Raw genomic sequence first — 14,412 nt, 5'->3', positions numbered from 1 at the left:
GGTTAAGGATTAAGCCTCAGGACTTGGATGTATTTGAATATAAATACACAAATAAATAGGTATATATGTATGAGGCTGAGGGTACATTTTAATTTTATGAATTACTGCTATTTATATTCATCTCCCCAAATTCTGTAGTGATGATAAATACATGAACATTCATCAAGGTTTTTAGCTGGAAGAGTTAAATCTTATTTACTGACCTTTCAAGCTTCAACTTACTCCGCCCATTCCTTATTCAAAGGAATTCTGTATTCTACAATACAGAACACAGAATTGAAACCCAAAATGCTTTGTAGTTGACACTTTCTCTTTCATTCTCTTTACCAGAAATTATTTGAGATAACAGTGTTTTATTTGTTTAGCATAGGCATGGATGTTAGAATCACCAAACTTTAAAATATTACTTTAAATACACACTAAGCCTATAAGATGCTGTAATTCCCAAGCCCGACACTTCACAACGGCCAAAGTAAACACTGAGCAAAGACATCTCAATTGCTCTGCTGCTGAACAAACCCAACCAAGAGCTGAGAGCCAAAGGAGCAGCACATCTGACACGAGCTGTGCAGCTTTTCCCGTTGTGGCAGCTCAGGGTCCTCCTTCAGGCTGCCTGACAATGGTGGGAAAGGCCCAGCCACACTATAAGCTGTGTCCTTGTAGCTGTGCACAGGGCATTTCACATCAGCTTCTCTAAGGCTTCCTCTGCGCATTTTACTCACATAAATCATTGCAAACTGCTGCCATTTTTTTTTTTATGTAAAGATTTCTATGTGCTCAACCCTGCTAAGTCATTCCTTCTCTGAATTAATGGAGGAACAGAAGGGACACATCAAAACACAAGTGTGAAATAAATAAATTCATAACCTCTACAGTCCCAAAGTCTAGAACATGTCTCAGATGGGATATTTTTGGAACATGAAAGAAGTGCTTTATATTTTATTACATGTTAATGAAGATTTAAGAAAGACCCATAGCCTTGCAAAAAAGAAGGGGAAAAAAAGGTAAAAATCAGTCTTCTATTTATTGCCAGGGCATTTAAAGACACATCAGTCTCCCATTACCATGGGCCAGTGAAGGGAATGATCCTCTGTCACATACCATCAAGTCTCACGGAGCTGTAAAAATTCCACCTATTTCCTTGACAGTCTCAATTACACTGGAGCCATAACCACTCCTTTTCAATAGATTCAAAAGGCAATTTCAGAAATCCGGAGACATTGGAGTGACACACTGAAGTGGAGAGGTGAACAGCACCTTTGAGTGAACAGCCTGCTGAGAGTGGGACGAGACTGCTCAAAACTCTTCCTTGTCTGCAGCAGCAGAACATGTAGCTGATGAATTTCTGTGAGAGGTCATTTGGCTACTGTTCAAATGTCTGAAATCCTGTAAAATTTGCAAAATCTAAATTTTCAGGTAAGCCAGCCAACCCTGTTCATGTCTTGGTGCCAGGGCCAGGTGACCTGCACCAGGTGCTGGAGGCAGCACAGCTCCAGTGATCCTCAGCCTTTTCCCCCTTCCAGAACTCACCCACAAAATGTCATCTTACAGAACTGTTCAAAATATTACAAGATCTTCAAGGAAAGTGTGTCTCTCCCTCTTCCCACTGGAAGAAAACCAGCCTGAATTGTTATAAACCAAATTAACTGACATGCTACAATGCAGTTGGTTTGGTTTCACATCTCCATCCACAGAAACACCAAGGTCTGACCTGCAGGACTCCCTTTTGACCTCCTCCTTTCACAGCTGTATTTAGCTTCCAGTGATCTCCATGAACTGACAGGAAAATCCTAATATATGTTTCTCTATTCTGAGTCTGTCAAAAACCTTGTGATAACAGATGGAATCACTACCATGGGTGCAATTCCAGGGGAATGAAATTAATGACTCTAAAATACTTCAAACTCAAAATTTAAACAATAGTTCAGGATGAAATAAAATTATTACAGAAGAATTCCCTTTACTGGGTCATTTGGTAAGTGACAAAATCTCCTTGGGAACAACTGTGGGAGTGATGATATATACATTTAATATTCAAATTACCAAACACCTGTCAGTTCTCAATGTTTTAGATGAGGTTTCACATGAGTAAACAGTAGCTTAAAAATGATAAGGTGACATGCCCAAGACAGAGATCAGAAAAAAAGCCACAAGTAGGTCAAAGCTGGTCCTGATTCTGTCAACATTCACCTACTTTTCCTCAACTGCTTCAGAAAACAATAAGCAATCCAAACCAAAGGAGCATACATGCTTTGTCTCTTCAGCAGGGGCAGAAGGGAAGCTCAGCTCAGCTTACAGGCTTGGGTGAGGATGTGAATGCCCTGCTGGCAAAAGCACAGTGCAAGTCCTTGATCCTGACTTTTCAAGTGCAATCAATGAGCAAATATGCTCAGAAAAGCACTCTGATACCTTGAGGTATCTATAATAATTGAAAAACCAAATCAAATGTACTTTCAACTTCATAACTAAACTGCTTTTAGTTAAGCTCTTAGGTAGAACTCTTACTGTGTTCAATTAAATCAAGTGATCCATGGTAAAACAGATTTTTTAGAATACATTTTTGCCTCTCAGAGTGGCTGTAGGACATTCTCTTTTAGAACAGTGGTGCACAAAGACTGGCAGAGTGCAGGATCTGGGCTGGTCTTGCTTTAGTCACTGACACAGGAGGATTCCCCAGCCCACACAGACACTCCCCTCTGCACACAGTCCAGATCCACGAGGACAAGATAAAATTCTTTCTCTGCCAAATCATAAATGGCAATTTTCAATGGCTTTTAGACTTAAACATAGCAGGTCTTAATTTCACATCCTTTTGTTCCAGCTCATCATGTGAACATTCACTGGTGAAGCAGCACTGGACAGAGCACTAATGATGCAGGCCACTGTTCCTTTAAATTAACTGCAATTAATATGTGGGAGCTTCTGCCCCCAACAATTTGAATTTAGACATAAGAATAAAGTAGATGCTAATCATTACTCACTGCCATTTCACTTTAAAAGCTGGGTATTATTTTTATACTAGCCTTGGTTGGTTCTGTGTTTGGTAGTTGGGTTTTTTTTTCATTTCCATATGCTAAACTACAGGAAATGAAAAAAAGCACTAAACCCCACTGGTCTTTACCTGTACATCATGTTAACAACAGTGACTCTGAGAACAATGACTTAGAAGACAATTGCCCTTGACAGAACTATTGGCAGATCTCCATTTTTGGGTCCATTCCTACCTGTCCTTGCAATTGAGATATGAGCTGAGACTTGAAAAATGCGAATTGATTGGGAGACTCCCCACCTCTGTCCAAAACCAGAAATAGTATCTCAATTCCCCTGGCGTTGTTTTGACTGCCTTTATTCTGTTTTTTCAAAGAGCTGAGAGCAGGTGTGAGGTGCCCCCCTGGTGCTGGGCAGCCCTGCACACAGCCCCCGTGTGACCTTGGGCATGCTGCTCCGTGCAGGTGGAACACACGGCTCCCTGTCTGACCCACAGCCCTTCCTCTGGCCACAACAACAACCAAAACCGTCCTTCTGCTCCATCATCACCCCCACCAGCTACAAATCAGCTGCAAGGAGCTCTGGTCTCCGCTTCAAACACAACACAGACAACACAGGGGAGCCAGAAAGCACTGAGAGGCTCAGGAAATTCTTTTCTTCATTTTAGCAAGAACACCAGCCTAGGAATTGATAAAATTAAGAAAGATGGATGGCAAGCAGCCCAGAAATAATAATGCCTTCTCTTCCTTGTCCTGAAAAGAAATCCTCCTTCCAAAGACTGCTCTGAGCGAGCCAAGCAGAACTTACAGAAACATCCAAAGAGAAGTTATACTGCAAGATGAGAACAGCCTTTAAACAATGCTTTTGTGCTGTCACCATGCAATCTCTGGGGGGAAAAAGCTCTAATTGAGGCTTTCAAATAGTCTCACATGGGCTGCCAAGGGCCTTTACAAACGAAGGCAGGAGGAAGCCAAGCAGGTCCCCAGTTAAAAGGCAGAGGCACACTTGTGCTCAGAAGGCAGTGACCTGCAGCCCTGCTCCAGACAGGAGTGCCCTACATCAGTCAAGGGCTTCAGAATGGACTGGGAGAGAACTTCTCCTGTATTTCCTGTAGTACACCTTAACCCCTTAGGAACCAAACCAGCAAAGGCTGAACAGAATGGTTCTCAGAGAAAGCCAGAGCCCGTGCCAGGCTCCCCTCCCTCAGCCAGAGTGCCAGCACACACCCAGCAGCTGTGCACAGGAGGAACACTGCTCCTTGCTGAGAGCTGCTGCTGCCTCCATGGAGCAAGTTTTGCTATTCACAGACAAATACTCTCCCATAGTTACATGAATTTATATCAAACAATATAGTGCGTTACCTCCAATAGCCAACTCCACACACACAGCCAAGGAAGAAGGCGGAGTCAGTCACTCTTCAGAAAAAGCATAATAAACCATCTCAAACCCTGAATAAGTACCTGGCCACCAGCTCAGCACCATCCCCAGCTTCACTGGTCCCACTGAGCTCTACCCTGACACCACAAAACTCAGCAAACCCTCCTGGTGGCACCCAGATAATGGAGACAAACTGCTCTGAACCAGGAGCAGATTGGGGATCAGCACCACTCCAAAAGGACAAGGAAACTGAAACGCCAGCTTCTACGGTTAGCAATTTTGGGCTTCTTTTGCAACTATTAAAATGTGTTTTCATGTAACAGAGAAGGGAGAAAAGAAAATCCTCCTCTGAAGTCCAAGGATTACTACAGTTCCCAGTATATTTCACTTTTCCACAAAATTTCCTGTAACAGTTTTTGAACAGAAGGCTCTGAAAAAACATTTCTTTTTCAAATCCCACATAAATACCATCATATCATGTTCTAAGAAAATGTAATGAAATAAGAGAATATGTATTTTACACAATGATCCTGCTATAACCATTCTGATGTTAAATCCAACAGCATTAAGAGCATAAAAATTCCACTCACACACAAATGCTTCCAAGCCTTTATAGAAAAACACCACATCAGGAAATTAAAGAATGATACTACTAGGACACACTGATTCTGCCACAGCCCTCAAGATTAAAGCTCAAATTCTTACTAAGCACTTTTAAAGACTGTACATGGCCATGTTCCAGAGCTGTAGCCATGGAAGTTGTTTCATATCAAGGCTGGTGTAAGTCTGCCTTCATTTATCCGTCACGATTGCATAAGAAAAGATGATGCAGCTTTAAATACTGAAATGAAGTCCAGATTATTCTGGTAGGTTTGGTGTGTTGTTCTGGTGCATTCTGAGCAGCATTTTGGTAGCTGGCTGTCCTCCCCTGCAGCTTTCTGCCCTCCTGTCCCCGCTCAGGGCTGTACCCACACCAGCCTGAACAGCACCACGGGCACTCACTTCACACACCTGAGTTCACCTGAACACCACTGGCATTTTTCCACAATTACTGAAACCCCCCCCGGCAATCGGTAGCAAAACCAGGGAACTGTGAACCTAGAAAACTGAGCTGACAGTTTCATTGATCGAGGCTCCCAGCAGACTTACAATACAAAACTGAACCTTACAAGCATCAGCACCTCAGTGATTTTAAGGCGTTTGTGACCCTGGGCAAGCTGGGGATTTCCCCAAATGAGACTCAGTTCTGTGACCCACATGCTGGAATCACAGGTGTTCACCCAGCTGGCACCCACAGGCTGCAGCCCATCCATGTGCCCACAGGACACACTGAGGAAGGCCACGTGTTTCTATAGAGGAGATGACTTTGCTCTTTTCCAGGCTCCTCCTGCAGTGCACTATGGATGGAGCTACAGTGATTTCCACAGAGAAATGTTATTTATTTTCTACAATTTGCCCCTCGTCTCCAAACACTACTGTTTTCATTTAAGCGTGTGCTGTTGGTAAGCTGCACTTCATACCAAGTACCACAGACAATGGCAGAAAATGAGAAAAATGGGCAGAAGTGATGAAAAAGTTAGAAAAGACAGTGAGGGAAATAAAAATTAAATAAAATATATGACCTATGTTATTAAAAAAAAAATACTGCTACAACAACATTTGTTTTTACAACCCCTCTTAGGGAGGTGATGGCTGTGGTTTGTACCACCTGTAGCTACCACCCATCCAGTGTCCATCCCATCCACTTTTTCCCTGTTACTGCTGATTATGAACAAATACTATCATCAATAAACAAAGCACTGATCCCAGAAGTCTCTACCCTTTTCATACACGTTTGTACTGCCTGCCATCTGCCACTTTGATTTAAGCATCTCCCACCCTACTCAGGGGTCTACTTTTACAAAGCAGGTGCAGTAGTTACTCTGACTACCAATAAACCAAAACTTACAGCATCTACAGAGAGATTTTCTAGCACTTGAAACCCTTTGTGGATTTTTAACACACCTTTTAAAAAACATCTCCAATTACATTAATGAACACAAATTCCATTTAAGCAAACTCAACACACCTTTGAGCCAGCTTTTCTCACAAGAACAGCTGCACATTACCTACTCCAGACCAGGAAGCAGAACTTTCCAGAGGATTAAAGATACATGAGACCCAGATACAACCATTACAAGTAATCAAAAAACACTTCAAACATATCCCCAAGGCTTCCTCCACTTCACCTGCCCAAAGCTATTCTTTCTATACCATTGTTCCCTGAGAAATGAAGCAGCCCAGGCATATCCAGCAGCCTCCCCCCAGACCCTTCCATGGCCTTTATCTCCTGCCATGGGGGAACCCACACTTTGGGCTGCACCCTCACTCCTCACCCCCCCAAAACACCAACAACTCTGTTTGGGATTAGGGAATTCAACAACTTAAATATCCGCTTAAAAAGAGGTGAAAGAGTCAGGGGGAGAGAGAAAAGAACATCAGAAATATGTCTTCTGGAAAATCAATATGAGACTGCAAATCCAGTCACAAGCTGTAACATTTGCAGAATTCAGAGGAAGAAAGAAAAAACACTGAATGCTACCAGGATCTAACTGGATCTAACTGTGTGGATACAAACAACATCAAGGTCTGCAGGTGCTGCAAAGCAACTTGCATTTCAAGTGACCTCTGAAATGCTGACCTTGGCATAAATTACAGTGAACTAATTTATCCCAAATGCTCCTTGCCCAACTTTGAGAAAAAAAAATGTTATTCACATTCCTTCTTTCTTGCATCATGTTACAAGACAATAATGAACAACTCGTATATTACTTGGATAGAATTTCACCTAATCCCAATGTCTAATTTGAATGCAAGGAGTTATTATATCCATTTCATTTAATTCACTCCGTTTGGGAAACAGTCAGTTAAATGTTAACAGAATCTTTCTTTTCAGGAAATTTGAAAAAAAGCCCCAACCACTCAAACACATAAAGCTTTGCAAAATTTCCCATACAGAAAAACCTGAATAAGGTCATTGTTCTACTACATTTCTTCACAAATAAGGTCAGAATCCAATTTAGATAAAGCAATCCTATAAAAAAATACTGACGTGGGGATCTAAGATCATCACCTGCAGCTCCTTCCATTGTGATGGTGAATGTGAAACCCCATCCCCACTCTACTCTGTGCCCACTGCCAGTGCTGCCTCCTTTGCCTTAGGCATCCTCCTGGTTCCCTCCAATAGCTGGATAAAAACGACTGCCTCCTCCTTATGAAATCAGTGTCTATCTGCATCAGACAACAGCACAACTCACTGAGGTAGAACACAAAGAGTGGGAAACTCATGGTCCAAGCCTGGCCCCACAGAGCTGGGGGAAGGCTTGGGGAGACAAACACCCCTGGGCCATCAGCCCTTCTGTGCCCCCGTGCCACGGGGCTGGAGCTCCCCAGTGCCATCAGCCCTCCTCTGCCCCTGCTCTGTGCCCTGGGCACGGTGCCACGGGGCTGGAGCTCCCCAGTGCCATCAGCCCTCCTCTGCCCCTGCTCTGTGCCCTGGGCACGGTGCCACGGGGCTGGAGCTCCCCAGTGCCATCAGCCCTCCTCTGCCCCTGCTCTGTGCCCTGGGCACGGTGCCACGGGGCTGGAGCTCCCCTGGGCCCCCAGGGACCGAGCCCCTCATGCACCCCAGCCCTCTCCTGTGGGGTGGGTGAGCAGCAGAACAGCACCAGCACTGCCCAGCAGTAACAAAATAGTCACTTCAGAGTAACACAAAATGTCACATTACACAGGTCAAAGCTAACCACTGTCCACCTGTTAATTAACAGAGAATACTTCCTGATGGTCAAGTACTGTCTTCTGGCAGGTGAGGTTTGAGGGACTGGAAAAAGATTATATAGACAGCTTCAACTTCAGGAAAAAAAACCTCTCCCACCAAAAGTCTTAATGAATTTCATAAAAGAAATGTCTACAGTTCAGCTTTTGCTAAACGTCTCTCACTTTCCAGCCTAGGCATCGTTAATAGCATTAACTATGCCAAACATCATTGTGGTTTTCAGCAGTATCAGATAGCAGAAGGGGAACTTCTCCTGCCACTTCTCAGACTTCTCTGAACCCATAACACCTTCTTTTCCTTAATATACATTCTGGCAATTTTGTCCCAGACACATTATCCCCACTGCATCCTTGCTCAGCAGGACACATTCCTTTAAAGGAGAGGGAGATTATCAGTTTATCCTGGGAACGTCTTTCCTGCTGCTGTGCTTAGTATCAGTGCTGGGATAAAACCCTCTTAAAATAGTTCCAGGGTCCAGGCAACAATCCATTGTATGCAATATTCTTTTGGGTTTTATGGAGCAATGACTTCGGCATTTTCAGGCCTTTGCAGGCCAGCAATGAACAGTAGATTAAGGCTAAATTATTTCTGCCCTTAAAGTTATGACAGCCTGAACATGATGTCCTGTCTCAACACCAACAGCCAAACTGTTTAGAACGCTGTACTGTCATGTGACCTCCTGAATAAAAAGGATTAGAGGCAAGTACTTTAACCCACACACACAATTTCAAATGGGGTAAATCAGGAATTTAAAAAATATTAATTCAAATACTTCCTTCTATTGTCACTTGTAACAGCTTTCCCACAGAGATGCATTTTAACACGGATTTGACAATATTAAGAGAGATTGCTTGGTTCCACAGTTTTTGATGAACGACAATAACTTTTCAAAATTAAGAGACACAAGGAAGACAAGCAGAATTCCCCCATGTCTTACATTCCTATCCCACTGGAGTAGATATGTCCCAGCCAACAGGACATTTCCACATTTCAGCAGCAGTGTTACCACCATGAACCAGCAGCAAGAGTTGTCATTCCCTATCTCCCTCCTGCAGCTGCAGAGCCTCTTCACCAGCTCAGGAACCCTGCATGGAAACAGCACCAGCACCTCTTGCAGCGACACTGAGCCTTCACCCTCATTTCAAACCTACCAGCCTTGGCAGGTTCAATCGATACAATTTTTTAATTATTATTATTATTATTATTATTTTTTTAGGAATCCCACCAGATGGCAGCAGCATGTCTCCCCAGCAAAACTGGGAGCACTTCTCCAAAGGACAGCTCCTCATTCTTGGAACAGACACAAGGCTTCCCAAACTCAACCCTGCTCAGTCTGAACCACAGGACACAGACAGAGCTTGTCGCTGACAATTAAAATCTGGATTTTTTCAGCACTTCAGGAACATGAGAGCAGGGAACACTCCAAGAGCAAATCACTCTGCTTTTGGCAAATGGGGAACATGACTGGGTTTTCAGCAATTCACCAAACCAGAGCGTGGGGAAACAAACCTGCAGGACCTGGGGGAAGCCCCTGCACTCCTGCCCCTGCTCAGCAACACCCTCCCTGTCCCAGGGCAGCAGGCAGAGCAGGTGCTGTGCCAGGACAGCTGATTCCACACAAGAGGTGCCCAGCTGAGCGAGGACACGGCAATTAGGGAATGTGCACAGACCCCAGCAGCAGCAGCACCGCCCGCAGGGGTCAATAACCAAAGTGTGGAAGCACCAGGCTTTGGCTCTTCATGAGCGAAAAACTCCAGCAGCACATCAGCTACCCCGAAACATCACCGAGCAGCAGACAAACGAACTAATGACAAATGCTAATTCAACTGCCAAGAGAAAATCTCTCGGTGAGGTAACGGGAAGTGCAACGCCCCGCTGATCGCTCGTCTGATGCACTGAACTGAGCTGCAGGTCAGCTGTGCCTCCAAACAAAGCAGTGACACACCAGAGCACAAGATGAAAGACTTCTGCAAATACCCCAACTGTCTATGCAATAACATCCATTTCCCTCAGAAGCACTGATAAAAACTTTTCAGTTACCTATTAGCACAAATAATGTTCGGACAAGATACTGAGGAACAACAAATCCTCCTTCCAAAGTCACTCAGGCTTTGTGAATCCCGTGTCACGCTTGAACCCAAGAGCACATTGCTCATGTCCAAGTCACCTCAAACTATAAATACTCAAGTCAGTGTTTACTTTATCTCACATAAAATTCAATTACATAGGCATTCTTCCACATTTTTAATGAAACTAAAATTCAGTTTAATTACTGCTTACAGACTCCTAAATTGAGCCTGCACTCACCAGCAGAGGTTAACATGAAATGCCAAAAGCTGAGCAGTGACCACTGGATTCAAACACACGTGAGCAAAGAGGAACTCACTCCCACCAATGACATCCTGAGCCAGTGCAGCCGGAGGGATCCCAGCTCCCAGCTTCTGCTTTCAGCTGACACCCTCCCCCTTTGTTGTTTTCTCTTTCCCAAGCTGTTGTTACCTCCAAGCAGAGCTGTAGTTGCAGCTCTGCAGGCACAGTCCCCCAGGGGCAGGTCCCACGGGTGCGCAGCCCAGGGCTCGGGATGGGCAGATGCTTTGGCACTGCCTTTCCTACCTGATGTCACTCAGACCCTTCCCTCTACACCTCCTTTCTCCCCCCTGCACCCTTAATGATATTATATTTAAATATGCAAGCGTGACCTTTCATTCTACTGAATACTGTGGAAGCAGATCTCTCTCTGCACCTTGTTTTTTGGTGAACAGAGCTGGGAAAATAAAGACCTGGAAAATGCACAGGCAAACAAAACACCAGTAAAAAGGGCTGATCTTACATAACGACATGAATTTAAGCAAAGACCTTAACAAATAAATTTATAAAACTCCATACCTTAAAAAAATATACAAACTGATGGAAATACCTTCAGATAATTTTTTACAGCAGATTCCTTGTCAGTTTTCATTCTTTTACACCCACTTTTTAATGCTGTACCACAGCCAGAGCACGGCAGTGCTGACTGCACAACAGCTCCCCTCCGACGGGGAGAACTCAGCGTTTAAATGAACTCTCCAGCTCTGAGGGAAGGCACACGAGAGCAGCCCCAGCACTGACCTGCACCTCGCTCCTCAGACAGCACCATTTGCTGCCAGCGCTGGGCTGGTGACGCGTGGCCACCCCGAAGGGCCGGGCTGCGGGCAGAAGGGGCTTTGCTCTCCTGAGGCCTGCCCGGCTGAGCCCTCTGCCTGCGCCTGGCACACTCCGTGACCCGGCCACTCCTCTCACTGAAGCTGCAGCTCGGCCAGCACCTAAAGCAAAACTCCAGGGGCACCCAGAGGCTGGGCTGGGAACGCTGCAGAGGGCTGGGACACCACGCACAGCTGCAAACTTTGCATTCGTGCTGCAGGAAGTGCACTGCAACACGCCTGCTCTCCAAACAACCCCCTGCCAGCCTTCATGCTTCCCAGCACAGCTCCGAATAGGGCACGCTGACAAACATTTATATACAAATATATATATACATATACACTGCTGCCAGCTTTGTGTCAGCGCTCCTGAAGGGCACTAATTACATACATGGCTCTAAGGTAGTCACAAAATGCATTAGGAGAGATTCCACTCCGCTGACAGACTCCTCTGAAACGCGGCTGGGGGATAAAAGGGCCGGAGGCAGAGCTACAGTGAGGCAGGAAATCCCATTTCCATTTTTGAGAGGGGAGCAAAGTTCAGCTGAGCCGTTTTAGGTAGCACACAGCACTACCGCAGGTCAAACCGCCGTGAGACAAAGATCTTGACAGGTGACTGCACAAGGAAGACATTTTCATACGCTTTTCATTTCTGACTCCTAAGCCAGGTCAAAATGAATATTTTAATGCTCATTTGTTAACCTGAAATTTTAGGAAGCACGGCTTAGCTGCACGGATGCACGCTCTAATTAAAGGTACAGAAAGGGCACAAACAAGCTGCATTGTCTCAGAAGAGAACGGCAGGGTGGGCTGTTAGTCAGAGGTGGCTCCTCACCACCGGGAACCTCGTTCTGCCAACGCAAACAAGCGAAGCAACTTTCTAAGAACGGAGAAGAACCAGCAAAAAAGCTCTTAGTAAGCAGCTCTCCTGCTTTCTGATTCAAATGACAAAAACAAGGATGAGTTATGACCAGGTAAAGAATGACAAGGAGGTATCGGTTCACTTTTGTCTCTACTCACCAGACAACACCAAAGGCTCCGTATCCGATGGGTCTGTCCGGCTCAATGTCCAGTTGCTGCTGTGGATGTTGTGAGTGCTGATGATGGTGCGCTTTGACTGCAGCAGCTGCTGCAGCCTGTACCTGAGCTGGGGCTGCTGCAGCCGGTCCGGGGGCCTGGCCCGGGGCCGGGGATGGGAAGTACGGCTGCTGCTGCCCTGGGTTCAACATCGCGGCGGCGGCGGCTGCAGCTGCGGCGGCCGCGGCGGCTGAGGAGGCATGCTGCTGCACGGGGTGCACCGCGGCCGCCGAGCCGGCGTGCAGGTGGTGCTGAGCATGGTGGTGGTGATGGAGGTGAGGAGGAGGGAGGTGAGGAAGGTGGTGGTGATGGTGGTGGTGGTGACCTGCTGCTGCCGCAGACGTACCGCCATTGTAAGCCGCCATCATTTTTGCGTTGGCTGTTGTGCCACAAAGAGACATTCAAAAAAATGCCCTTTGATTGGATAACAACTGGGTCAAGCTGTCATTTGGCCATAAAAATTAAATCTGCTACACTTTAAAAGAAGTTGGGTTTCATCATACACGGCCCACCTTTAAAAACATGGAGCTCCACTGGCCTTATCTCCTCGCGAAGCCAAACAACTCGGGGAGTCTCTTCATGTGTGCGGGCGCCAACCCCTTCCCCAGCATCCAGCCGGGCTTGGCTACTCCAACTCCATCCTTGGCAGCTGGGGTGGGGCCGGGGTGGGTTTTTTCCTTCACTTTTGGTTATTTTTGTTGTTTTTCTTGTTATAAAAATTAAACACCGTGATCGATCCCCCTTCCCTCCGGAGGGAGGGCTCGGAGCCTCTGCCCTGAACACCCCGCGAGGGCCGGCCAGCCTAGCCCTGCCATTCCCGCACCCTCTCCATGTGTCCCCCGAACCTCCCTGAGCCCGGGCACCTCCTACATCGCTCCCTCCTTCCAGACACCTGCTCCCTCCTTCCAGGCACCTGCTCCCTCACAGCAGCAACAACTCGGGAGTTTGCAACTTTTCCTTGAAGGCCTGAAACACACACAAGGACCCAGAGAAAGTGAAGGGGGGGCGCAGGGCGAGGAGAGGGGGCTAAAAGAAGATAAAAACAGAAAGAGGAAGGGAAGGGCCGGGGCAGGACAGGGATCGCGGCGGGGGCGAAGGACGGGGAAAAGTGGCGAATGAATGACGGGGCGGCGCGGGGCCGGGGAGGGGGCGCGGGGCAGGACGCAGCGGCCCCTGACAGCGCGACCCGCGGCGGGGCGGGGCCGGCCGGGCCGGGGGTGGTCGGGCCGGGGGTAGAGGGCAGGGGGCCCGCGGTGCGGGCGGCGGGAGGGTCTGGGGGCGGCCCCGGGTCCCCGCCCCGCCCGGCCCCGGCCCCGCTCGGCCCCGGCCCCGCTCTCACCTGGTCCCGCCGCCCCGCGCCGCGCCGCGGGCACGCGCTCCCCCCCCCCTGCGGGGCGCGCGCCCGAAGCCGCCCGCAGCCAATCGCGCCCGGCCCGCTGGGCTGCGCGAGAGCCGCCCCCGACCAATCACCGCGCGGCGCCCGGCGCGCCCCGCCCACCGCGCGCGGCCGTGCAGAGCCCCCCCCACGGCGCGGCCCCGCCCCCGTGACCCCGCCGGCCAATCACCGCGCGCCGCCGCGCCCGGAGCCGCCGAGACCCCGCGAGATTCCCTCACCTCACACAACCCTCACCCCGGGCGGCCCCGCCTCCCTCACCTTCCTGCCACTCACAGCGGGCCTCCGGCCAATGGACTCTGCTCCTGAGCCAAGTCCCGCCTCCGGGACCCGCTTTTCGTCCAATCGCAGCCGCCCATCCAATCCAATTAGCCAATGAAGAGGAACGAAAGCCAGAAAAGAGGTTACTGGGCCAATGGCACTGGGAGGCGGGGCGGCGGCGAGACCGACGGCTCTCCTCACCAGTGGTCGGAGCCGGTGGGCGGTGAAGGAGCCGCCGCTCCACAAATCACGGAGCACGGCGCCGCGTGACGGATGAGGAAGCGGCCGTTGCGCCCGCCCACAGGCGGCAAGCGGCCAATGGG

At 47.9% G+C, this 14,412-nt stretch overlaps 1 protein-coding gene across 2 annotated transcripts in view; it reads right to left on the bottom strand.

Annotated features, from left to right (window-relative positions):
• Nucleotides 1–13,327, bottom strand: part of NLK (nemo like kinase) — a 36,575-nt gene extending 23,248 nt beyond the window's left edge. The window contains exons 1-2 of one of the 2 annotated variants that reach the window (XM_059487109.1): nucleotides 12,948–13,327; nucleotides 12,379–12,814 (exon numbers count right to left, since the gene is read on the bottom strand). In XM_059487109.1, coding sequence (XP_059343092.1) covers nucleotides 12,379–12,803 — 425 coding nt within the window. In that variant the 5' untranslated portion in view covers nucleotides 12,804–12,814; nucleotides 12,948–13,327. Of the gene's footprint in view, nucleotides 1–12,378 lie in introns of both variants that reach the window. The other variant, XM_059487108.1, reaches the window with a different exon arrangement.
• Nucleotides 13,328–14,412: the final 1,085 nt, after the last annotated feature.

Source organism: Ammospiza nelsoni, chromosome 21 (genome assembly GCF_027579445.1).
Source record: "Ammospiza nelsoni isolate bAmmNel1 chromosome 21, bAmmNel1.pri, whole genome shotgun sequence".
Taxonomy (NCBI): Eukaryota; Metazoa; Chordata; class Aves; order Passeriformes; family Passerellidae; genus Ammospiza; species Ammospiza nelsoni.
This window is presented reverse-complemented; position numbering and strand designations above follow the sequence as displayed.